This window comes from Callionymus lyra, chromosome 4 (assembly GCF_982586985.1).
Source record: "Callionymus lyra chromosome 4, fCalLyr1.hap1.1, whole genome shotgun sequence".
Lineage (NCBI taxonomy): Eukaryota > Metazoa > Chordata > Actinopteri > Syngnathiformes > Callionymidae > Callionymus > Callionymus lyra.
In genome coordinates, this window is record NC_141821.1 from 18752126 (window position 1) to 18778440 (window position 26315).

General features: G+C 38.7%; 2 protein-coding genes across 3 annotated transcripts; both read left to right on the plus strand.

Annotated features, from left to right (window-relative positions):
• Positions 1 to 267: 267 nt before the first annotated feature.
• gpr141 (G protein-coupled receptor 141) lies at positions 268 to 2344 on the plus strand. The gene is made up of 2 exons (XM_087788099.1): positions 268 to 355; positions 475 to 2344. The coding sequence occupies exon 2, from the start codon at positions 500 to 502 to the stop codon at positions 1388 to 1390; it is 891 nt and encodes a 296-aa protein (XP_087644225.1). The 5' UTR covers positions 268 to 355; positions 475 to 499; the 3' UTR covers positions 1391 to 2344.
• Positions 2345 to 2590: 246 nt separating this feature from the next.
• hnf4g (hepatocyte nuclear factor 4, gamma) lies at positions 2591 to 14900 on the plus strand. 2 transcript variants are annotated; one of them, XM_087789102.1, is made up of 11 exons: positions 2591 to 2722; positions 7749 to 7914; positions 8111 to 8205; positions 8609 to 8715; positions 8783 to 8932; positions 10963 to 11050; positions 11190 to 11342; positions 12195 to 12244; positions 12325 to 12511; positions 14165 to 14284; positions 14397 to 14900. In XM_087789102.1, the coding sequence occupies exons 1-11, from the start codon at positions 2692 to 2694 to the stop codon at positions 14504 to 14506; spliced, it is 1257 nt and encodes a 418-aa protein (XP_087645228.1). In that variant the 5' UTR covers positions 2591 to 2691; the 3' UTR covers positions 14507 to 14900. The 2 variants fall into 2 exon arrangements, with proteins under 2 accessions (XP_087645228.1, XP_087645227.1); XM_087789101.1 differs by lacking the exon at positions 2591 to 2722 and adding an exon at positions 6677 to 7223.
• Positions 14901 to 26315: the final 11415 nt, after the last annotated feature.

A 26315-nucleotide genomic window follows, 5' to 3' on the forward strand; every position in this document is an offset into this window, starting at 1 on the left:
TGAGCAAGTACTTTCCAACATGCTGACCTTTTTATAGTTTCTCACTGTTTACATCTAAATAAATGGAAATGTTACGCAGAAGGAGACGATCCTGGCAACTTGTCTTACTCATCTGGCTTAAATGTTTGAGGGGTTTTTTTTTGTGTGAGATTGCATTCTGTATTGCAGATTCATATCTTGCTCTAAAAACATCACAGGAAGCTTTTGCAAAATGAGGAAGTGCTCGGCTTCATGCTTCAGCTGCCAAATATGTGAGACAGACGGCATCACGCTTCTTCGTACGCTGCTCTTGTGAAATCAAATTTCTGTCGGCGTACATCCAAAATAAAGAAACGACATTGTTTTTCTCTCAAGGGTAGGTTCGTTTTATTTATTTTTAAGATGGTATTTACTAATTAAGTGGTTGTGGATTACAGGGGTTTTTGTGTCGGAGCTCCATGAAGAAAATAGTTGATGAGTTAATTCTGTCTTTAGGTGCCTTTTTGTTTTGCATCAAAGAATGAACAACACAACTGTCCAAGTTGGTTTGTTCTCAAGCCCCACCAGAGACCATCGCCGTGATGTCCTACTCATCGTCATCTACTCGGTGGTTCTGGTCAGTGGGCTCATCAGCATTTCTCTGATGTATCGCATCATGAAGTGCAGAGCGGGCTCCACCACCTCCATCACGGTGCTCTACCTCAGCTGTGCCCACCTCATCTTCCTCGTCACGTTGCCCTTCAGGATCTACTACTACTCCAACGACCGCTGGATGCTGAGCTTGGCCTGGTGCAAAGTGGTCAGCAGCCTGATCCACATCCACATGTACTCGTGCTTCTTCTTCTACGTCATCATCATCATATCGCGGCTCAGGTTATTCTATAAAAACTCTGAGATCATGGCCTCCCACTCCAGGATCCTGCCAGTGCTGCTCGGTGCCGTCGTGTTCGCGCTGGTTTTCATCGTGGTCCTGGTTGTCGTCTGTATCTCCTACGGCGCAAAGACCGACCGCGCTGACGCCCCTGACCCTCACGAGACCACCGGCCACCATTGTTTCCACTTTGGGAAACACATCAAGTACAAGGGGGTGAAGGTGCTGAACTACGTCATCAGCACGTTTATCATCGTCGTGTCGGTGGTTCTGACCGGGCTTCAGGTCAACGTCCTGCGGGTCCTCAGACGGACGGAGGCCGGCAGGCAGCAGCTGGACCACGGCCATCAGCAGAAGAGCCTCCTGTTCGCCCTCATCATGATGGCCTGTTTCGTCCCCTACCACATTTTCCGGCTGCATTATTTGGAAAACCTTGACCTGGAGGGTCTCAACGAAGTGTTTCTGAGTCTGACCACCTTCAACTGCCTGGATCTGCTCACCATCTTGTGCGGACGCTCGTGCCTCAAGTGCTTACCCTAGCTGCTCAAATACGGAAGTAGATCCGTGCCCAATATTCAACGGTTGAAATTAACATTTTAAATGTTGGTATTTTTGAAGCATTTAAATTGTTTTGTTAATAATTGAATTCAGTAATTATAATATTGAAATGTTGATTGTTTTTTATTGGATAATTTCATTCAATAATTCAAAAAAATACAAAATAGTGTTTAATTTGTGGCCTTTAATGTTAATATATTTTATTTGTAGCCTTTTGAATTCAACATAAAATGTTGGTACGAAAGTACCATCATGACAGGAGAGTGCAGACCTTAATGATTGGACTGGATCGGCCAATCCTGCGATGCGTAGAAGATCACGTGACCACATAGAAGCACTGGCGTCAACTCAGGAATCATTAAGACAATGTGTCCGTTTTTTTTTATGACGTCTGGCTCTCAATGAGCTTATATTGCGGTTCACATTCAACCAGTAGTTTTGGATGTCATTCATTTTGAAAAATAAAATTATTTAGTAAAATTACTCAATTAAAATAAAATAAACATTTCAAAATACAAAGTTTTGAATTGAAATATTTATTAAAAAACGAATTAAAAATTTCCATATGTCAATATATATATTTTTTGTTAAATCAATGAATCAAAAAATAATAAAAGCATGAAAAAACGATTACATTTAAAATCCTGAACATTTGATATGTTAAATCAAACTAGTTGATATTTGATTTCTTCTGATATAACTGTATTTAAAAGCCTGAATGCATCAACTTCTTTTTCAACATCGTTTCCTATTGAATCCCTGAACTAGCGCCCCCTGCTGGTTCGTCCAACAGTCCTCATATTTATCCAATTCCTGACTCATTTTCCACTCTTTGCTTTTTAAATAATGCTTGAGTCAAAGTTGCTTTATTTTTTTTTATCACTTGACATGAATGTACACAACTCAAGTGTCTGGCTCTGAACAAAGATGACAAATACACGCCTGAAAATAAAATGTTACTCGTTCACTATTATTTCGTGAAACATTACCTCGAGGGTCTCGGCTTCTCACGGCTGTCGTTTGAAGCGACGCTTGACTCAAACACACGTGCACACAAACACCCACTCCGCTGATCCTTTGGCTTTTTATGGCACCAGGTTACTGTTTAACATCCCCACCCTGCTCGGCGTTTGTTTAGTAAATCGATCTAATGACAAGGCGCCATCCAATGTGTCGCTTTTAGCATTATCGGCCGCTTAGCACTCCCAAAACTTCACTTTTCATCTCCGATTACGTTCGCCGCGGTCGCCGGGGGCCAATGTCTGCGTGAAGCCTGGTCGTAAATGTACATCTCGGACAGAAGCGCAACCAAAGGTAAGTGCGGATCTTGACCTTTTATTTGGATGCACTGCAGGTAACCTCTGTGATTTCTAGCTCGATGGTTCATTCTTTAATAAATACTCTATTCTCTCTGTGAGATAATACTTTGTGCTCTCTTCGAGGAGACACCTGATCATGTGACCTACTGTCCGTCTAGCTTGTTGGTGAAAGTATAAAAAAGGTACCAATGAATAACTACATTTAGTCACCGGTTATTTCAGGCTCACATTTTTACAAAGCTTTTTAAGATAGTTTTCTCCTATTTGAAGATTCAGTTGACACAGACAGAGGAGCATGAATCGCTGGATGATTATTAACACATTTCAAGCAGGAAGTTGTGTCACATGTGTGACCAATGTGGGTTTTCTTTTTTATAAGTGATACCACTGTCACTTGAAACCAAGTTGAACCAGAAAAAAAAAAGATCCACATGTCATTTCATAGAAATGAGGCTCTGTGATGAGAATACCATTAAAATACAGTTGGAAATCAAACAGATTAAATTGTGCTCGCTGTTATTCAATAGTTAGAATGGATCAAATAAGTGCTGAAGTGTAAATTACTTATTACAGTGGCGGTATTATGGTCTGCTCATACGTGAAAAAAAAAAAATCTTTCTAGGTGTGAGGTCTCTTGTATTAGATAGCTTCTGGTTAAGAGGAAGGACGGTTTCTCAGAAACTGTCATCATGAAACTCTTTTTTTCTTTGATCAGGAAGTCTTGTCGTACGTCTACTGTTTAAAACAGGTCATTTGGACGCAATCATGATGCTGTTTTTAAATTGTGTATTACCTGAGCAGTGGACAATAGTCAGTAACATGCTTTAAAGTCCTTGATGGCAGCAGAGAAGGTCCAAACTATCACTGCCGCTCCTCTGTTACATATAAGTTAACCCTTGTGTTATCTCAGGGTCAAGGCGACCCGGAGGCTCCAAAACAAATGTGTTTGTGGTATCCCTTGTGTTGTCTCAGGGTCAAGGTGACCCGGAGGCTCCAAAAGAAAATGTGTTTGTGGTATCCCTTGTGTTGTCTCTGGGTCAAGGTGACCCAGAGGCTCCAAAACAGATGAGTTTGTGGTATCCCTTGTGTTGTCTCTGGTTCAAGGTGTACGACCTCAACCATTGCATATGTATTTATGGAAGCCAGGGAGGAGGTTCACCTTGACCCAGAGACAACACAAGGGACACCACAAGTACATTTGTTTGCAAGGCTCTGGGTCACATTAACCCTGAGACAACAAAAGGGATAACACAAACAAATTTGTTTCCGAGACTCCTGGTGACCTTGAGACAACACAAGGCATACTACAAACACATTTGTTTCCGAGCCTCCTGGTGACCTTGACCCTGAGACAACACAAGGGTTAAACACGGATATCATCATGGATGACAAAAACAAGCTCTTCGTAACAATAAGTTTGAGTCTGATTGTAAATAAATAATAATGTTGACTATTATTGGAAGTCTGTGTGTAATTGCTGACGTCGATAAACCATATTCCTGGGCTCATGTTAAACACTTGCATCTTTATATATCTCAATATCGAAATGTTATTTTTTCATTTGAGCCAACTATCTGGGCCACATATAAAGATATCGGGTCAGGTCAACAGACTAGTTCTAGATTATCCAAATTTTACCCACAAAAAAAATCAAATCGCCCAAATTCTTCTTAATTGTTCCATGTCACATTAAAAAATAAGCAAGTGAAACTTCTGCACATAAGTTAATAACCGGCTATAATCACGGTCACAAAGATCATGTGATCATTTTTAACTTTCGTGCTTGGCTCCATTTATTCTACTTTCACTTCCAAACTGATGACTCAGACCTGCTGATCCTAGTGTTGGTTAAAAAGTAATCGCTGTTCTTTACTGCACAAGTTCAGTCAGCTGGTGTCGAGAAACTTCACCTCTTTCTCTGACCCCTTGGTTTCCTTCCTTGTGTTTTTCTTTTCTTGATCTCTGTGATCTTCAGCATTCTCTTCTTCATCTTTTCTTCCATTCGTTCAATTCAACTTATTTGAGCATCAGTCGCCCACATTAATACAGTAATCCCTAGTGATGTGCTGGTGAAGCTTCATGAAACAGTGTCATTAGTTTAAAAATGATGTAATGTTTCATTAGAACAGTTGTTCAAAATAAAGTAAAATAGTGCAGAGACCGACATCTAGTGGACTCTGAAAATAATGACACTGCTTCATGAAGCTTCATCAGACCATCACTAGTAATCACCTGGTTTGGGAAGTAAACCAGCATTGGAACATTTATTTTTCCTTTTTCACCAGCAGTTTCTTTTTTGGCCCCAAAACATTCTTAAAAATATTGTTCAAACTGTTACTGTCTCGGTTGATTATTAAATACATTTCGTATGGTTGACAAATGACATGTTTAACAAGGAAAAATCAATATAATTTGGGTTTATAATTTTAGTTTTATCTAAACCGTTGTTCATTGAGATATTTTTTGCAATGCAAAACGTTTACTTTTCACTAGTTTAGACAGCATTTAATTTCCAGATTCCAGATTTCCTAAGCCTGTTTTTCGGACAAGTACCTGAGTGAAACTCAAACTCTATTAGGCGCCATCTTGTTCTAGAGAAAGAGCTCCTGCTTAAAATGTATCTGTCACGCACTTAACTTTATTTTATTTTGCTTGTCATGCTAATTCATTTTTGCTGTTTTGATCTGGATGCCGGTAAGGTAGACAGTTAATGGTTTTGGTATTGCTAGAGAGCTGATGACTCACTTAACGGATGACTCACCCTCAATTTATCCCAACAATGGGAACAAGAAAGCCATATTTTCAGAGGACAATGGCAGGGCCGAAACTTTTTAACTGTTTTTATGACGGCAGATTAGAGTGTGTTGACACTAGACATGGGGAAGGTTTGTCATTTAGTTTTCACACTTGCTAGTAGAAGACTGAAGACATTCTTAACTAATGCAATTAAAATACACCGTACAGCAAAGATACACATGTGTATTCTACAGTATATGCTGGCAATGATGTTACAAGTAATGAAGTATTGAAGTAATAGTTATTTGTAAAGTGCCTTTCTAGACCAGGGTCACAAAATGCTTGAACAATCAAAAGCAATACATGCTTAAAAATACCTACAAATTTAAAAACTTTAAAAGGCCAAGACAAAATAAGACAAAAGTCCCAGAAATTTAGGAAAAATCCTGCACAAATAAAAATTTCTTGAGATGTTTCTTGAAGGAGTCAGTAGATCATCAAACACAGAGGGAGAGGAAGATCGTTCCAAAGCTTAGGAGCAACAGCCTGGAAGGATTTCTCTCCTCTGGTCCAGAAGCGTGTTCAGGAACCATCAGTAGATTCTGATCCACAGACCTCAGAGCCCGAGCTGGGGTGTAAGGCTGGATCAGATCACTGATGTAAGGAGGAGCCTGACCATGAATAGATCTGAGAGTAAGAAGAATATTAAAATTGATCCTGAAAGAATCTGGCAGCCAATGAAGAGTTTTAAGGATCAGGGAAATGTGAGTTCTTCTACTAGAGCAGGTCAGAATTCTTGCTGCAGAGTTTTGTATTAACTACTTCTTGTTTAGACACCGAAATAAACTGTTACAACAGTCTAAACGAGAAGACACAAACGCATGGATTTTAAACTTCAGATTGTGTTGTGACACCAAGATTATAGATTTTTCTCAGTTGAAGGAAACAGTTTCTGGTCAGTTTTCTGCAGTGTTGTACTAGAGACATGTCTTTGTCAAATACAACACCCAGGTTGGTCAGGCTCAGTCTCAACAGACTGGCTTACGTCACCCAAGTACTGACTCAACCCTGGAACTTTATCATCAGGTGCAATAACCAGAGTTTCAGTTTTGTCACTTAATGTCAAAGAGTGTTTTATAGCACACTTGAGTTTGTTGCTATTAAAAGACTTTTATAAGCAGTTTTTATCGTCCAAGTTTGGATGCATGGCTGTTCCCTGTGCTCATGAGCAGTGCAATTAACGGTATCAGTGTTTTCCACTTCACTTTGTGTCTCCAAAGATAAAATCTGCTGAGGCGGTGATGCCATTACTCCTCTTGTGATTAGATTAGGAATCCTGTGAAACACATTCCCCGCTCACACTGACAAATGCGCCACCAAACGCAGTTAAATTAGGCCGTGGAAGAAAAGAGAAATATCTCCCTCACCTCTATCTATCAATTCCTTCTGATAAGAGCGGAGAACAACAGATAAGTCATGTACGACAAGGTGAGAAGTCTTAACGTCAGCTCCTCCCCTGCTCCTCGCTCCTGGCCCAATCAGATTGGGATTTCAAATCTTTAATACCCGGGATCTCCCTTTGTCATGTCTGCAAGAATGTGATGAATGAGAAGGGAAAGAGGAGAGAAGGATGAAGTATCCACCTGCTCAACAGAGTAAGTCCTTGTTAGATATGGAGGTAGCCAACTATTGCGAGGGTTTGGATCCTTCCTACAGCACACTGGGCTTTGAGAACGCAGAGGTGCTGTACGTGGTAGGAGGTAAGAATCTTTGATTCAAGGTTGGGCTCATTTTCTCTTTGAAACTTTATATAGAAACTCGGTGTGGGCACTACTATGATGTTGAAGTAACTCAGTTCCTTTTCTATAATCCATAGACTACTATGATGCGGGTAGAAAAATTGCAATTTCATGGATGTTTTAACTTTTATTTGACCCGCTGCTTCTCCAGTCAGGACAGTGATGAAGTTTGTGATGATGATGGCAATACTGGAGCTGCTGCTCACGATAACGATCTGTGATAGTGACAATATACCATGATAATACAATAAAAGAGCAGAGTAAAGTTTTCCATGAACCAAAGCTAATTTAAGGTTGTTTTTTTAAAGCATTTTAGGGGGAATAATGTTGCTAATGAGTGTCTATCCCAACGTTTCTGTTGTACGATTTTAGTGAAAAGTAAGTCAAAATTAGAAGTGTTATGTTTTCGCAAGACAAAAAAACACCAAAATACGCTGACACACTGACAAGTCCACGTCACACACTGACAAGTGCATCATGTTCCAGAGAGCATGCCGACAGAGCCCAGCATTCCTGGTCGGGACGGGCTCAGCAGCAACTGCGCCATCTGTGGAGACAAAGCCACCGGAAAACACTACGGCGCTTCCAGCTGCGACGGTTGCAAAGGTTTCTTCCGACGCTCCATCCGCAAGAGCCATGTCTACACGTGCAGGTGCGTCCCAATGTCGACATCCAACACAAATATTAGTTACCTAACGTTACCTGAGATGTGAAAATAACAATAAATGTAAAAATAACCAGCGTTTGCATTTATCGTCTATTACGTCGGTCAATGTTTGAACGCAATAAATGGCACGTTTAGATGAGTGATCTTTGTCTTTAAGCTGAACTTTTTTCTCTTGGTACAGATTCAGTCGACAATGCGTTGTTGATAAAGATAAGAGGAACCAGTGTCGTTTCTGCCGACTCCACAAATGCTTCAGGGCTGGCATGAAAAAAGAAGGTAACGCTGCGCTGCATTCATTTTGTCGTTCGCCGAAAAGAACGTTTTCATTCAGTTTATCTGCTACAAAACACTGATGAGATATATAATGGTGTGAAGGGTTTCTTAGAAAAAGAAATGGTTAAAAGGTCGCCATAAAATAGACTTGCTGTGTGTGTATTTATGAGTAGAATAACCTTGGCGAGGTTTTTATGACACCTAATCATGTGTTACTCAAACATGTTGTTCAGGATCGACGCCGGTTAATGATCAACTCATCTTGCTGATGCCAACCAGTATAACTATTTTCCACCGTATCACCTTTTCACTATTCAGCCGTACAAAGTACCCTAGACACTGTATAATCCGAGGGTTTCATGTCATTAACAGACCATATGTTTCTATTATATTTCTGTTATCTCAGCCGTTCAGAACGAGAGAGATCGAATCAGCTCCAGAAGGAATATTCCCGACTCTCAGGACATCACCCCAATCGCGACTCTGGCACAAGCAGAGTCTCTCTCTCAGCAGGTGAGGCTGAAGCAAACATTCAAGACAAGCTAGTTCCCGCTAACAAGACTTTTATTCTCCATGACAGATCACAGCTCCAGTTGTTATAACAGACATAGCGGAGCAGAAATCCGCCACAATCGGAGACTTGTGTGATTCCATGAGACAGCAGTTGCTGGTTCTAGTGGAGTGGGCAAAATACATTCCTTCTTTTGGGGAACTTCCACTGGATGACCAGGTATGACTGAATCACAGCTTTAATTGCTCGCTAATCTATGCAAGATTTTTATCTTAGTCAATCAATGACTGTTGTGATGTGCTCGAAATCTAAGAATCGATTGGAGGATGAGTTTTTTATTTTATTTGTTACGATACATGCCGATACATAAACCCCCCCCTTTCCCTGATTACATATAAACTTTTTTTCTTGTGTTTAATATTATTTGTGACTACATTTGAAACACTTCATGTAAGGTCAATATATAATAACACTCATTTAAAGCCGATTAATACATAAAAACTGTTATTAAGAAGTTTTAACGCTCTTACTTTTTCAAACAATTTTGTAAATCAATATGTTTGAGTTTTGACACAAGTACAACAAAAGTGCATCAATAACTAGTGATGTGCTGATAAAGCTTCATGAAACGGTGTCAAGTTTTTGATAGGGCAGTAGGTGGCGCCATTAGTTAAAAATGTTGTCATGTTTCATTAGAACAATCGTTAGAAACAAAGGAACATATTGCAGAGACCGCCATCTAGTGGAAATGACACTGCTTCATGAAGCTTCATCAGACCATCACAATCGATAACCCTTTTATATTGACACGTAACCAGTTCTCTCCGAGAAAACGTGAAGTGATACTTGTGGTCAGAAAAACTATTTATTTTCAAATCCCCATTTAAGAAGAAAACAACCGGGTTCCTTTGTGTTTTCTCATGAGGTGAGATTTGACTTAAGTTATGAGACAACCTTTAATAGAACTCTATCAAACTGATAATATTTTTTTGTCAAAAATTCAAGTAATTGCATTTTCAGTGTTCAAACTGTCACAAACACCCTTGAATACAAGTCCTTGATGAAATTAGACATGCCCTTACATACATTAGACATATATAGACATATTGTATATATTGTAAATGTCAAAATAAAAAGACTAAATATTATATCTGAACTAGAAAATTATTGGTACTTATTTGACATTTGTGCTGCCGTTGAGACAACCAAAGTAATTGACATAGAGTTAAATTGTATATTATTTTTCTTCTATATTCATTTTTTACAATAATTCTCAACATAAATCAGGGAAGAACTGGAGACAAAACCCATCAATATGAATGTTAATTTTTAATACGCAAATAAATGTGTAAAGGAGGAAAATCAAAGGGTTTCATTTAGTGTTTAAGTAGTGATTTAAGATTTCTATTTTAGTTTCACTCTGACCTCATGTATAAATACAATATAAATACAGTGAAAAATGGCTGCATTTTTGTCTCAGTTAGTAAAAAACTTCAAGTAACTTTAAGTAAAAGCACATTTTTTGTCCCTTTTCTATCTAAGATTTGCAAAACAATATTTTGTATCTTCTTATTCAGGATCGAAACCCCAAACTCCAGCTAAGCTAACTAGCTAATCGTATTTAGCAAGTGTGCTGTATATAGTGAGGTGCTAGCTTACAGTCTACAGGAGCCTGTTCAATTTTAAACACAGTTGTATGTCAAATAAATGAGCGTCTGCACCATACGTGTGCTTTTGTATATGTGGTTCATTGGAAACCCTGCAAATGTCTTCCTGCCTCATAAAAATAGTATTGTTGAATAAGCTAGCTCCGGTACACCTCATGCTAGCAGACAAATATAGTTCTTATTGTATTTCTTATTTTGTCAGAAGTCATCGTTATGTGAAGTATAAACTTGAAATAAATGTGCTTTGCCAATATAATTTGTGAGATATTTAAAGAACACTGAGGAGCCATAAGTTTAAAGGTAAAACTAAAAACCTCAAGCATAAAATGGTTATAAATATTTGTTGACAAAAACATCTGAACGGCATTTAGTTGTGTAACTTCATGTTTGAACATTGCCTTTTATATTTGATCCGTTCTTCCTTATTCTGTTCAAACGGCCTTTGAAAGAATGATTGACCTGTGAGTTAGCATTAGCATACAAGCACTTCATAACGTAGCGCCATTACGACCCGTGGGTCTGAACGTGGGCCGCCATTGTTCGCTGTTTGCCTCCTTTGTTGACCTGAGTGTTTGTCTCCAGGTGAGCCTGCTCAGGGCACATGCAGGTGAGCACCTTTTGCTCGGGGTTGCCAAAAGGTCAATGACGTTGAAGGACTTCCTGCTCTTGGGTAAGAAAAAAGTTGCCAGCAGACGCTGACGGTTATTATGAATCTTCGGGACCGTGTTGGTGAATGATTGACTCATGTCTTTTCCTTTCACTCGTGGCCCGAGCACGTGACCCACTTAACAAAACCCTTTTGTGTTCAGGTAACGGTTGTGTGATCCACAAAAACAGCCCAGAGCCCGAGATCAGTCGGGTCGCGAACCGAGTCCTGGATGAGCTGGTCCTGCCTTTCCAGGACATTCAAATAGACGAGAACGAGTACGCTGCACTGAAAGCCATCGTCTTCTTTGACCCGGGTAACAAAACACACACGTCACTGTGACTCTTTCTCCTGTAAAGACTGTGGATCAGGCATCCTTGATCTTTAGAGACATCTAGTGGCAAACATTGCTCATTACAGTTGGTTGAAAAAAAAAAAAATCAATTTTTAAATCGTCATTCTACACCAGATTAAAAATCTTTTTTTTTTTTAAATCTTTCTAGTTGATAATAATCGTCAATTAAAGGTGCTTAAGATGTAGGTTCAATTAAAACACTTTTTAAACAGCATCATCAAAATATTATAATTTAATAAATATCTATTTCTATTTAGATCAGCTATAGTAAGACAACAAATAGATAAATAAAAAAAATCAAGGGACACAGGCAACACTAAAAAGGAAAATAAATGTATTATTTGGATAAAAGCAGCCATAACCTGAAGATGTCAATTCCAAGCTGTCGATGTAATTTGAATAAAAATAAAAATAATTCATGAATTTTATTAAAGTAAATGTGATTTGGACTCTATGTAGTGCATATTTTTAAATTCATGATTCATGATTTAATTCAGCTTGAACAGTTGTTTTAATCCTTAAATATTAACAAATATTATCAGAACATTTTTAAAAGGTTATTAAGAAGAAAGTATGATTAAATAGCTTGTTTCATTGTAATAAAAACCATTTCATCAGGAAAATAAAATAAGTATATTTGTGTTGAATGTCAAGAAAAGAAGAGCAAAAACAAGGTAATGCTCTTATAAAGTATATTATGGCTAGGGAAACACTTTACTCCATTGTCCCCAAATTTAAATGCAGTTGTTCATTATGTAGTATATTTCATTATATAGTAGATTTAATAAGTTCTAATTCTCCTTTATCTTATAGACGCAAAGTCTTTGCGAAACCCTTCCAAGATCCGGGCTGTCCGTCTGCAGGTAAAAAGTACACTCTTGAAGAGAAACATTATTTTTTGGTATGTATGATGTTTTGCTCAACAACATCCTGGTGTTTGCAGGTCCAGATGAGCCTGGAGGACTACATTAATGACAGACAGTACGACTCCAGGGGTCGCTTTGGAGAGCTGTTACTCCTGCTGCCGACCCTGCAGAGCATCACATGGCAAATGATCGAGCAACTCCAGTTCATTAAGCTGTGCGGCCTGGCCAAGATCGACAACCTGCTGCACGAGATGCTGCTGGGAGGTAAGACCGGGGCCGGCGTTGCTCCTCATAAACCTGGATGAAGAAAAATAGCGTGACCTTCAACTAGACAATGCAGCGCCGAAGCCGTGTAGTGATTAATGTGAGGAGGAGAACATAAACCTATGCTGAAGAGCAAAAAAGTACAAACTCTCAGGGAAGTTTGCGAGTAAAACGCTAAAAAGGTTAAACCTAAAAAGGGTAAAATATTATGAATTTTGCTCAGAGGTTGAAAAAGGAAAGCCAGCGTATATTCAAATCCCAGATATAGAAGCGAATGTCTCGACAAGAAAAACTCTGTAGCGCATCACCCCGAGACTTTCCTGCATGTGTAAAAATAGTGGCCTGAAGTTAAAACCCTGAATGTATTAATAACATTGGAAGTCTGGCCTTTAACTAAAGATGAGGTGTAAGGAAAAGTCTAAAAACTTGTGTCTGGTGTTTCTCAGCGAAAAAAAAAGTAAAGATAAAAACGCTGCGTCGCTTTTATTCTCAGGGAGTGAAGTGTTATATTTCCAAATGCATACTTGATGCAGCCTTAACAGACAAAGACTTTTACATGATGTGGGGAAAAATTGCCAAAGTTGTTGTTTGCACGTGCTAAATGGCGCCTGCGGTTTAGCACTTTAGTAAGATCACTGGTATAGCATTGAAGAAATGGCTCTGAGGTTTCCTGTTTATGCTAGTTTGGGGAAGCAAACAAAAAAAAAAGCACCACAAACATTAATGGTAATTTAGTAATAGAAACTACACATTTTACTCCAGACCCGGCTCAAGTTTAACTCGACTGGGCAGGACTGGAGACTTCATCTACTTGGTTCCTTCTTTGGACCCTTATTTTAAAACATTAAAAAAGGTAGACATCACTTTACTGTCCATCCTCACCGTAACATTTGTCACTGAGACAAAAAAAATAAAACCATCATTTATCTCACATGCAAGAGACGGACAGTTCAACACTCCAATTGCATCTCTTCTTTTGTGTGGCATAAATATAAAAAAAAAAAAAAAAAAAAATTTTACTCATTTTCTGCTTTCCCTCATTTCAACTAAGGAGTGTAAGAAGTAATCTACATCTTTTTGGGGTTAAGTTGTGTTTCATTTTGTTATTACTGTGTTGTTTTGTGGTAAAATTAGTGTTTTCTCCAGACATTTACATCAGAATCTGCTCCAAAAACGCGAGTGACGAAGCTTCAGTTTTGTTTCATCTACGCCACTAAGATGGCATCTGTTAAGGGTGGAAAGTGTCCATCGATCCTCACTCAATTTTCTGCCCTTTTGATTGCACCAATTGAGTGCTCATTGGACACTACATTTTCCCACACTGCTAATTGGGACACACTTGTGCACTCAAAATACTAAGTGTAAGTGCAGAAGCGCGCGATTTGGAACACAGCCCAGTGGTTCAAGCAAAAGGTTTTGTACATTTATAAACAATTATACTACCCGATTTTGGGTGTGAATTAAGAGTTTTATTCACAGTTTAGTAAGAAATGTGTGCGTTTTTGTTTAAAAATGGTGTTTTTTATTTCAACTAATGCTTTCAATATGTGTAGAACTATCTTTTTTTGAGGTTCACTTAATTGAATTGCAGATATTTAAATCTCATTTTAGTTTTTTAAGACATAAAAGAAAAAAACTGTGTCCAATGTCCAGGTTTCAACGCTGAGCCGACACACTTGCACCCCTCGGCACACACCCAACTGTCTCAAGACCCTGTGACCGGACACACAATAGTCATCAGCAGCATGCCCATCGCACACTCCGCACCGCTCGGTGAGTGCAACACACACACATTATTTATCAGCAAGAGACCATTTTGTAAGATGATTCGTCAGGAAATGTTTTCGGTTTTTCACCGCCGTGTAACTGTTCGCTGTCACCACAGCGTCTCCAGACACTCCCATCCCATCGCCTCCTCAGAGCTCGTCCACGGAGAGCTACAAACATTTCTCACAGCCGGCCAGCCCCTCGCCGTCCACGCAGACGGACCACTGACCTCCTCAGCGTCTCTTCTTGTCTCTCCTCTTCTCCAGCAAATAGTCGAAACGAATCTGACGGTTCTGTAAATCACTTTTTTTTTTTTGACCCTCGGATTATTCATTTCTGATCATGTGCGTATATGTTCTGCTTTAAAACACAATAGAAAAGGTGATTTTTGGGGAGAAAACGTTTTTTTTTGTATTGGTGATGTCACTGTTGATTATATTTTTTACTAAACTACTGATGTATATTATATTATATAGAAGGTAATGAACAGGCCCTTTGGTCACAATGTTTGTAAATATTTAAAACTGCCTTTTTTTATAACGTCTATGAAAATATGATGATGAATTTGGTTTTGATCACTGCCTTAAGTTAAGAAAAAATAAATAAAATATGATTAACAATTTGATTGATTGATTTAATGTTTAAAGATTTTTGGTTGTTTTTGTTCGTGTTGGATATAAATTAGATTAAAAAAAACAACAACATAGATTGATTTAAGTGTGACTTAAATAGAAGTTGGATCCCTATTGTACTCATCTTGATTCACTGAAATATTATAAAATGATCTTAAGCCCCGCCCACTGAAAACCCATATAAAATCTTGTTTACCATAACCACACCCACTCTTCTGTAATTGGTCAAACATTGAGGTTTGTCACTGCGTGTCACCAATCCCAAAAGTCTACACCTCCCGGGGATTCGTCGTATAAACAAAGCGGGGTTGGATTATTATGTCATAATGGACTCTGCTCTTGTAACCTCTTGTTCGCCAAGAGTTTAGATGGGGGAGAACTTTCTAAAGTAATAACTTCAAAACATGGTCAAGATGAGAGACTGTGTTTGAGTCAGGATAGTTGGGTTTTCACATTTGTTGCCTTTTAAGCAAAACATAATTGTTTTATTGGAGGAAGGTGTCTGTTATAGTAGCATGCCACGAGCTTAAGGCCACAATTATTTATTTCTACTTGAATTGGTAAGAGATTTGCCTCATAAATAAAATAGCTGTTTAGAGCAAGAAGACACCTATAAATATCACCATTTAAATTATAGAAAATTAAAATTACTGTAAATAATGTCTGAAGATAAAACCTAAAATAAGTACAACATATAATTTAGGGTGTTGAAAAAGCTTTTAACCAACAACTTAACAGTAGAATTATGAATATTTATTATTGGAATTGTAAACATTGTTATATATTGTTTATTATTATTAATATATTGTATTTTTCTCTTAGAACGTGTTAAAACATCCCCAAAATTCGTACTACAAAGGCCTCTTATTTAGACTTGCTTTTGAAGTATTATTCTACTTTTCTCTACATTCATCGTCCATATAATTTGATACTTATTTCTTTAAGAATAGGTAGAACTAGTGATGTGCTGGTGAAGCTTCACGAAACAGTGTCATGTTGGTTTAGAGGTAAATAGGTGGCGCCAACAGTTTAAAAATGATGTGATGTTTCATTAGATCAGGTGTTAAAAACAAAGGAATATAGTGCAGAGACCGCCATCTAATGGATTCTGTAAATAATAACACTACTTCGTGAAGATTTATCAGACCATTACTAGTTAGTAGTGTTGAAAACAAGTAAGTAAATTATTTGCACCAATCACTGCACGCAAGGGCGAGAATGGGAGCTCACGCTGCACCACAGGGAGTGATTCGTAGACTCACATTACAATTCATGCCTGAACTTCAAAATGTGTTTCAACTGTTTCTGAGTCTAATTGAAGTCGCTCTTCTGGTTGGTCTCCAACATCCATGTTTGAGAATAAATAAATAAAAAGATCTACAAGGCGTCAGGCCACATGTGGAACCCTTAACGTATTGGGTTTATTCAAGTCCAGGCTGCAGCAGTAGTGGACAAAGTGTACTTTTCAAACGTGCAATCATTGCAGCCGTATGTGTTTGTGTGTCTGTGGGTGAACCATGGGAGAGCGCTGAGAGCTCTTGTTGGCTGTACATTGTTGTGTGACTCACAGAAAGAGTTATTTATGGCCGAGAAGCTGCCGCTCTCCCGAATCAACATGACCGAATCCTCAAATCAACTTCATAATGTACAAGCTACCTCGCCGGGGTCAAAACAACACCAGCCAGCAATGAGAATATATGTGTACGTATTGTGTGTGTGTGTGTGTGTGTTTGTGTGCGCGAACACTCTCCGACCTGTAATTTATTTGTGTGTGCAGACCAAGCATGTGTGTACCCAGAGAAGTTTAATCAAAGGCACATAGTGAGGGGGGCCCCTGCCTCTCTCTTTTTCCTTTAGATAAAACTGTGAGTTAGCATGCCGGTCACATATCTCATCTGAGCGCTCCTACGCACACCTTGCAGCGGCCTACACTGACAGCACGCCATTACACACCGGCGTGGTGCCTGCTCCACCTGAAGACGCTGATGACGAGAGGAGGGCGAAGTAATGTTGGGATTCTTCAAACAACAGTAGACATCGTTTCTTACATGGGGTTGTCGTCATTAGTCGCAAAATTCAAACGATCACGTTAAAGTAGCTTATATTTTTTAAATGAATTGTAAAAGTTTAAATGGATTTAAATGAGCTTTAATGCGGAATATTATAACAACATATAGTCTTCTTAGACAACGTTTAGATTATGAATGCATTACACGCAACTTTTCCTACTGCAGCGCAAACATTGCTTTTTGATTCGTCGCCCACTGAATCCTGGGAACGCCTCGCACAGGTTGTCAGTCAATCACGCAGAGACAAAAAAAAAACACACAAGCGTGGCCATAATGCGATAAAATGTGGAGCCCGTTGTGTCCACCGTCTTAGAAATGTAGTTTGCCGTAAAACTATTATTATTATTTACTCTTTACATATACAAAATGTTCTTTATATATGTGTAGTTATTCAATGGGAAAGTTAAATGGGCTTTATAACCTAAATAAAACCGACTTTGAATCGTGTAATGTCTTCAATAATTGTTTCCATTAACTAAGCTAATGCGGTTAACACGGTTATTATCTTTGATTTAACATAATTAATTGAACGATTTCAAGGCGGATTATTTACTGAATCAGACTCGAAGAGTGGAAATTGATTTTCCGCCCTTTTTGACCTTTCTGCACTTGGAAACTGACACACTCGTCCATCCAGATTGAGTTTCTCGGCGCGACCACTAGATGGCAATAAAAGCATGTCGTTTCAACACACTTCCATCAGCTGGTATTTCAAGGCTTTTTTTTTCTCCCGCTGTAATTCTAATTGGAATAAGAGACATTGAAGATAATTTGATGAAAACCGTCATTTGTCGAGCAAATATGACGTGGATATTGTTAGATTGTAGCTTTAACATCTTTGTGTGATGCTTGATTTATTTATTTTTTTTCCCAAAAACTCTTCTGAGAGACCATTTTACCTCCTGGAAAATCCAAAACATGGAACAAGAATACGCTGTACAACATGAATTAATTGATATATCGTGTGTACATTTTTTGCATTAAACTCGAGTTCTGAAAGTTCCTTAACGGACCCGTCAGGTTTAGTCTCACCATTTTTAAATGGAGTGTTACAGAGACATGATCAGTCACTTTTAAAATAGTTTGACCACATTTGGAGGTATTTGGCACGGTCTGAAATGAATGGCATGTGTCAGCGATCTGAGATTAGAGCCGGAGATTGCCGACTATCATTCCTCACCGCTGCGTTTACCCATAATTCCCTTCTGTCTGCAACATATCCGATGATTCCTCGTCTTGCAGACAAGGTGAGGCTCCACAAGCCGCTGCCTCGGATCCTGGAATGAATTTTCTAACCTCTCCTGAGTGATTCGGTGTGTTCCAGCCCTCATAAGTGTGCATGTGTGGGTGGTTTGTGATTGTACCTGGGCAAAGGGAAATGCAGTGACGGCTTCATTTCAAAAACCGAGGTTCACACAAATGAGGGATTCAAGCAGGAGAGAGGGTTCGGGGCTCACCTCGTCCTTCATGAAAGTTCTTGTTTCTAAAAAAAAAATCTTCCTGGATGATGTTCAGCTTCCTTTTTTCGACCTCCGAGTTATTTGTCAGTCATCATTTTAACTGATGCGTCCACTATTGAAAAATGTTCAAGGTTAATATTTATTAGTGAAAAAGAAGCGGGTCTATGGTGTGTGAAGTTTCACACAAAGGAAATGTGTGACCTGAAACTAATCTGCAGAGTTTACGGATTGTATCTTTCTGTATTCGGCTTTCCATTGTGTCCTCCGCCTCTTTGCCGGTGATAGTGGCGCAAGCAAACAGTAAGGAAATGACAACTTTACTGTAATCAATCATCTAGATTTAACACACATTTCTAATAGTCACTTGATTAACTGATAATCTTTCATATTTAATTCATATTAAATAATCATTTTCTTGCATTGCATTCACTGACTGAAACAACTCACAGGCCGAGGTCAAAAAGCCTTGCACACACACAGAAAGATAAAACAATCCCAGATTCCAGCAAGTCTGTGTGAACCTGTTTGAGAACTCGCACTGAAAGACACAACAGGCCAGCAAGTCGCTGGGAACAGACTCGCTCTAGAAGACAACAACCTTTGGTAAATTTCCACTACGATCACGTGCGACCGGCCATCTTAGAATCAAATGTTTACAGTTACTGACCAATCCTACATTCACATTTGACTAGAGGCGTTAACCTGAATATTCTACTATAAAGATCCACCATTTTGTGAGATCTTTACGTTCTGGCATTCGAAGACGTCTGCGATAGATCTCTCTGCTTGCTAGCGCCCGTGTTCACGTAAGTTTGTCTCTGACTTTTGCATAATTCACTAAACGAGCATTTTTCTTAAACTCATCCATGTGTCTGTCCTTCATTTTCCATCACCACGTACGAGACTGGGGAGGGGTCGGTTCACCGGAACACAAAATCCCCACATAACCTAACAGGTATCAGTCATATTAGTAACATGAATAAAAACATCCCAAGAGAGAAACACTCAAGAGTTTAAAGAAGCACTTCGTACCACTTTGTCATTATTATTATTATTATTATTTTACATTTCCCGACTCTCTCTAGCTAATATAATAATGGTGCTCTTCACTACTTAAACCACCTAATATCATATAATATAATATATAATATCAATACCACGTGTGTACCAAGCCTTCCTTACTGGTCGTGACGTGCTGGTGAAGCTTCATGAAACAGTGTCATGTTGTTCAGAGGTCAGTAGGTGGCGCCATCAGTTTAAAAATGATGTGATGTTTCATTAGAACAGTTGTTCAAATAAAAGTAAAAAATAGTGTATGGATCGCCATCTAGTGGACTCTGAAAATAAAGACACTGCTTCATCACTACTCACTAACGATAGATGGTGCCTGCATTCATTTCTATTATGGCTGAATTACCAAGAAGACTTTTTTGAATTTGCCAAGAAGATAAAAAGGGAAAACCAACCAAAATTAGCCATTCTCTTGTTTGGTAAAGACATGTTCATCAGGACTGTGCTTACAATCTCCCATAATGCTGATTTAACATACAGTACATTTTCTTAAAAAAAACAACATTACGCGTGTGTAAGTACTCAATAAAAGTCTCAATTTCTGAATGAAGATACAAAAAAGATAAAACATAAACCCATTAGTAGCGATGGGTTGATGAGTCCTTAAAAACATCTGTTTAGTAGGGATGGTCTGATGAAGCTTCATGAAGCAGTGTCATTATTTTCTACTATATGGCGGTCTCTGCACTATTTTTCTTTGTTTTGAACAACTGTTCTAAAGAAACATCACATCATTTTCAAACTAATAGCGCCACCTACTGACCTCTAAACAACACACTGCTTCATGAAGTTTCACCAGCACATCACTACTTTTAAGCAAAGACACTGTTTCATGATATCTTTATTTTCAAAAAGCCACCAGATGTCATGTTTAAAAATGATGCCAGTTTTCATTGAATTACTAAATCACAGCCAAAGATTAAAAAGCAGAGAGCGCCCTCTAGTTGCCTTTCAATATAAAGAAACTGTATCATGATACACTTCACATCTGTTTCTTGAAGCATCATCAAACACATGCAAACTAAGCATCCGTGATCTTTCATGACCAATGTCCAGGAAGGAGAAAAGGGGTTCAGTCCATGCACGACTTTGTCTGCATGTGTGTGTGAAGTGTGTGCAGATGATGGCGGTGACATTATGGTAATGAAAAGGGGAGAATCACTGATGGTCTCTGAGACCAAAAGAGTATGAAAAAGAAAGAGGAGACGACAAGGGCGGATGATGAGATGAGTAGTGCATTAAGGAAAACAGCTCTGTGTACCCCGAGATTACATGGGTGTGGGGGGATTCAGGCCGGAGAGGCAAGCGGGTTTGTTGTTTAAAAAAAAACAAAAGAAAAAGAGACGCTGGGGTTTGGGGTGAGAGAAAGATGGCTCCTCGTTTGTGAGGGCGAGGACTTTGTGAGAGAAGGAGGAAGTGAAGAACTCAGGACTGGGGAACACGACACTGAATGATAAGTGTCTCACCCGCTGCAGGTTATGGGAAGTTCACGCAAACAAATGATTCCCATTTGCCGGAGGCGAGGGACGCAATTGAGAGAGGAGTGAGGGAGAAAAAAGGAGCAAAAGGGGGATGAAGAGAGGAGGAGGAGGAGGAGAATGAGGAGGAGGAGGTCAGAATATAGTGATTTCTGATAACTCCATCTGCATTGAGACACCTCCCTTCTAATGTGCCGGCATTGTAAAGTGAAGCACTTTCAATCCGATGCACATTAGAGACCCCATAGCGAGGCGCAGTAAAAGTCTCTGCTTGGTATTTTAAATTACAGAGTGCCTACGCACCATGGTCAATAACACAAAACATGTTGCAAATTGGTGCAAGTAGGTGGGCAATATTTGCCACCACAAGAGGTCATAGACAGCAGTGAGGAGCACATGTGCTCCTCTGATTTGAATGATGAGCAGCATGAAATCAAAGTTAAGTACAGACGCCTCAGTCAAAGCAACTCCAGAGGTAAAAAAATTGTTTTTGATGCCAACACCTGATCTGGCTTCACACTGATGCTTGTTAAGGTTTGTTATATTTTTGAGTGTTTAGATGTCAGTTAGTTTATATTTCCTAAGATAAATGTTCATTGTATTTCACGCCTTGTTTAGCATTTGAAATATATTTGATTGTAATGGGTGCTCGTTGTGTTTTTGAACTTGTTTGCACAACAGACATACACAGTAGACATGAGCAAGAAGCTCCTGCTGCACCGCAGAGAGTGACAAATCAAATTATTCAAGTTCTTTAAAAACGCTGAAGTAGAGTGCAACCTATACTTGCCTCATCGCATAGTGAGATCACTACATTTAACACATTTTAATTAAACGTTATGTCAGGAATGACAGCAAAATATATATATATATATATATATATATACACTACCGTTCAAAAGTTTGGGGTCACCCAGAAAATTTTGTGTTTCCATGAAAAGTCACACTTATTTACCACCATGAGTTGTAAAATGAATAGAAAATATAGTCAAGACATTGACAAGGTTAGAAATAATGATTTTTATTTGAGATAATATTTTTTTTCCTTCAAACTTTGCTTTCGTCAAAGAATCCTCCATTTGCAGCAATTACAGCATTGCAGACCTTGGGCATTCTAGCTGTTAATTTGTTGAGGTAATCAGGAGAAATTTCACCCCATGCTTCTAGAAGCCCCTCCCACAAGTTGGATTGGCTGGATGGGCACTTCTTGCGTACCATACGGTCAAGCTGCTCCCAAAACAGCTCAATGGGGTTTAGATCTGATGACTGCGCTGGCCACTCAATTACAGATAGAATACCAGCTGCCTGCTTCTTCTCTAAATAGTTCTTGCACAACTTGGATGTGTGCTTTGGGTCATTGTCCTGTTGTAGGATGAAATTGGCTCCAATCAAGCACTGTCCACAGGGTATGGCATGGCGTTGCAAAATGGAGTGATAGCCTTTCTTATTTAGAATCCCTTTAACCCTGAACAAATCTCCCACCTTACCAGCACCAAAGCAACCCCAGACCATCACGTTACCCCCACCATGCTTGACAGATGGCGTCAGGCACTCTTCCAGCATCTTTTCAGTTGTTCTGCGTCTCACAAATGTTCTTCTATGTGATCCAAACACCTCAAACTTCGATTCGTCCGTCCATAACACTTTTTTCCAATCTTCCTCTGTCCAATGTCTGTGTTCTTTTGCCCATATTAATCTTTTTCTTTTATTGGCCAGTCTCAGATATGGCTTTTTCTTTGCCACTCTGCCCTGAAGGCCAGCATCCCGGAGTCGCCTCTTCACTGTAGATGTTGACACTGGGGTTTTGCGGGTACTATTTAATGAAGCTGCCAGTTGAGGACCTGTGAGGCGTCTATTTCTCAAACTAGAAACTCTAATGTACTTATCTTCTTGCTGAGTTGTGCAGCGGGGCCTCCCACTTCTCTTTCTACTCTGGTTAGAGCCTGTTTGTGCTGTTCTCTGAAGGGAGTAGTACACACCGTATATAGTATGAACCAAAATTGATCCAAAATAACAAAATAGTAGTTGTACTATTAACTATTAATGTCAATATTTTTTTAGCTATTCATTTATTGTACAATAAAATGTCTAATCTCAAATCCACAGATAAATACTAATAAAGTATAGACAAACTTTTATGTCTCAACAGGCATTTCAATATGACAAAGAGCTAGCATAACAGGCATGTCTAAAGTCTGGTTCATGGGGCTGTCTTCGGCAATTTGAGCAGACAGGTCGGTCGTCCCATCACTAAATTATTATTCAACCATTATTTTAAACACAATTTTTAAATGTCACATAAATCGGATGAAAATATAGATCCAGGGGTACTACGAAAAAAGGTGGAGGGAGATCCATCCATCCATCCTTTTTCTGCTGCTTAATCCCTTATGCGGGTTGCGGGGGAAGCTGGAGGCTATCCCAGTCTCTTTGGGCGAGAGGCGGGGGACACCCTGGACAGGAGGGCTGTCTGTCGCACGACAGGCAAATACATACAACCATTCACACACACGCTCATACCTACAGTCAATTTCCCCAAGTTCCCGTACGGAGAGTCAAGTTAAAATAACACAAAAACTACTGTTTTCAATGGACTTGTGCGTTTCAAATACGTTGGCGTTCATTCATCCACAGTATTAAAGAGAAGGCAAGTGAACTGAGATTTAGGGGTAGCAGAAATTCAAGTTGTTATTGTTTAAACACAAAACATTTTTTTTGTAAATCCTGCTCCTGTTGAGTAGAACTTTGTTGTTACTACACTTGAACATGCGTAATACTGCAGAAACCAAATCTAAGAAACCATTCTTAATCAGTCCTACAAAATGTTCTTTATGATACATAATACGATCTCTTTGGTTTTGAATGAAAGCTGGTGCTAAAACATTTTTAAAAATGTAAAAACCCAACTCTCCTGACTCACTCTCATGTTTCAAGTCTTCCTCTCCAAGATGCAGTAAGTCCCTCATCATGACCATGTTTTGAACGTATTACCTTATAAAGTTCTCCCCCGTCTGAAATCTAAACGAACGAGAGCAGAGTCCAATATGATGCAATAATGGCTTGACTCCTCCTCCAGCCATCTGTAATCACGCCCTGCTTTGTTAATACAACGACTTCAGGGATTGATGACGCGCAGTGACAAACCTCAACGTTTGAGCAATCACAGCAGAGTGTGTGTGGTTATGGTAAAAAGTTCTAAGTTAAGTTATAAATGTGTGTATCATGTGACTAGATGGAACGCCGAAATACATTTTTTGTCAGGAAATGTTTGTAAGAAAAATAGCTATTGATGCAAGTGTTTTTACCAGGATAAACATGGAACTTGTTCAGATATTTTTCCTATTATTAATATAGATATATTAATAAATGTACCTTTCATTCCACAAGAAAGGAAATTCAGGAAGAAGTCAAAGCAAGAAGAAGAGGAGGAAGAAGTCGAGGGTTCTTCAATCCTTTTTTAATACATGTCATTAAATTCCAAAACGTCATCCATGTTTGACTCTCATATAGATAATAACGCAACAACAATGCAGTGAGATTGAGGAGAATACAAGGAAAGCATGGGAGAGAGACAGAACTTGATTGTTGCATGATCATTTATTCCAAGAGAAAACAACAAACAGATGGCCTAATCATACAAAAGAATACTCTCGACGTTGAAAACGATGGACTCAGAAATGTTAAAAACCCTCTTGTGTATCTAAAACATCATCTCTAAATACTCAATGTCTGTTTTCCGACAATGAGGACGAAAGAGGAAGAGCGTCGGTACAGATTGATCATTTTCATGTTCAGCAATCAGGGAGAAATCCATCACAAGAGAGGCAGAGATGGCAATTTCCCCAGTGACAGTCGCATCAATAGTCCATAATGTGATAATGCAGTCACAAGACATGTTGTGTCTTGAGTAAATGGTGACCCCCGCTTCTTTTTTTTCTCTCCGGCCCTGAAACACTTGCTTTTTCACACTTTCTCCACCCACATGCAAAAGCAAGTCGCCTCATGTGTTTGTGGTCATTTGTCATATTTTAAAGTAGTTTTCTGTACAACGATTAAAGTAAAAAAGATTGAAAAATCTTCATATTAAGAGGGATGTTCCTTACTTTAATGGTGGACTTATACCCTCTTCATAAATGGAAAAATAAAAATATAATTAAAAATATTTGATGACAGGACAGTGTCAACATTGTCATTGTAGACTTTAACTCATTCATTAATTAAATATAATTTACGTTGTATTTAAAACTAACATGAAATGCTCTAAATATAAATGATACACATTTAAATCATAAAGCACTTGGAAAATGTCACCATAGTTGGAAATAATTCACACTTAAAATAATTATTAAAAATTCGTTTTTTCTTTTAAATTGATTTTATAATCAGAATTATGCTCAAGATATGCTTTAGAAAATGTTTTATTTATGTTAAGAAAATTATTTATTCCTATGCAGGCAGTTCTACCCTAAAGCTCACATGTTCGGGCGATTACAAAGACACTGTTTCTTGCAGGAGCCAAGGTCTCAAACAGATAAGTTAGATAGAGTTTGTAAAGCTTAACATCCACAAGATCTAACGGGACTAGGAAGTGTTTCTATTCAATCGTAAGATAACGTGAAGGACATCTAAAACAGAAGTTATACTTAAACTGAAAATACCAGTGATGTGCTGGTGAAGCTTCATGAAACAGTGTTATATTGTTTAGAGGTCAGTAGGTGGCGCCATCAGTTTAAAAAAGATGTGATGTATCATTAGAACAGTTGTTCAAAACAAAGGTAAATAGTGCAGAGACCGCCATCTAGTGGACTGTGAAAATAATGCCACTGGTTCATGAAGCCTCGTCAGACCATCACTGCCAAAATACACAACCCCTTAAAAGTTAATATCTTTTTATATTTTAAAATGTATAATCTAAATTCTGTAAACAAATATATTGAGGAAATTCTAACGAATAAAAAGGGAATGTTTAGTGTTTTTATGTCAAAAAACTGAAAGGCTTCTTGTTTGTTGTGTTGTTCTACCCCAAAAGATGTGTCATAAATGTCTAAAATGACACCGGTTCAGAGACAATTATCAGCTTTCAGTCTATGATCTAAGAAAATGAAAACTATTGTGTACAAATAAGCTGTAAACAAGCATTCAAGGTCCATTTGTACGCATCAAAAACCGTGCCTCAGCACATTTCACCACAAATAGGACGCGCAAAGCTGGAATCAGCCTCATTGTGGAAATATTGACTTAAATCAAACACCAAAGTTGCATAAACAATCCATGTTTACACTCAGTTCAGAAGTATGATCCGAAGTACAATTCATCACGAGGACCAA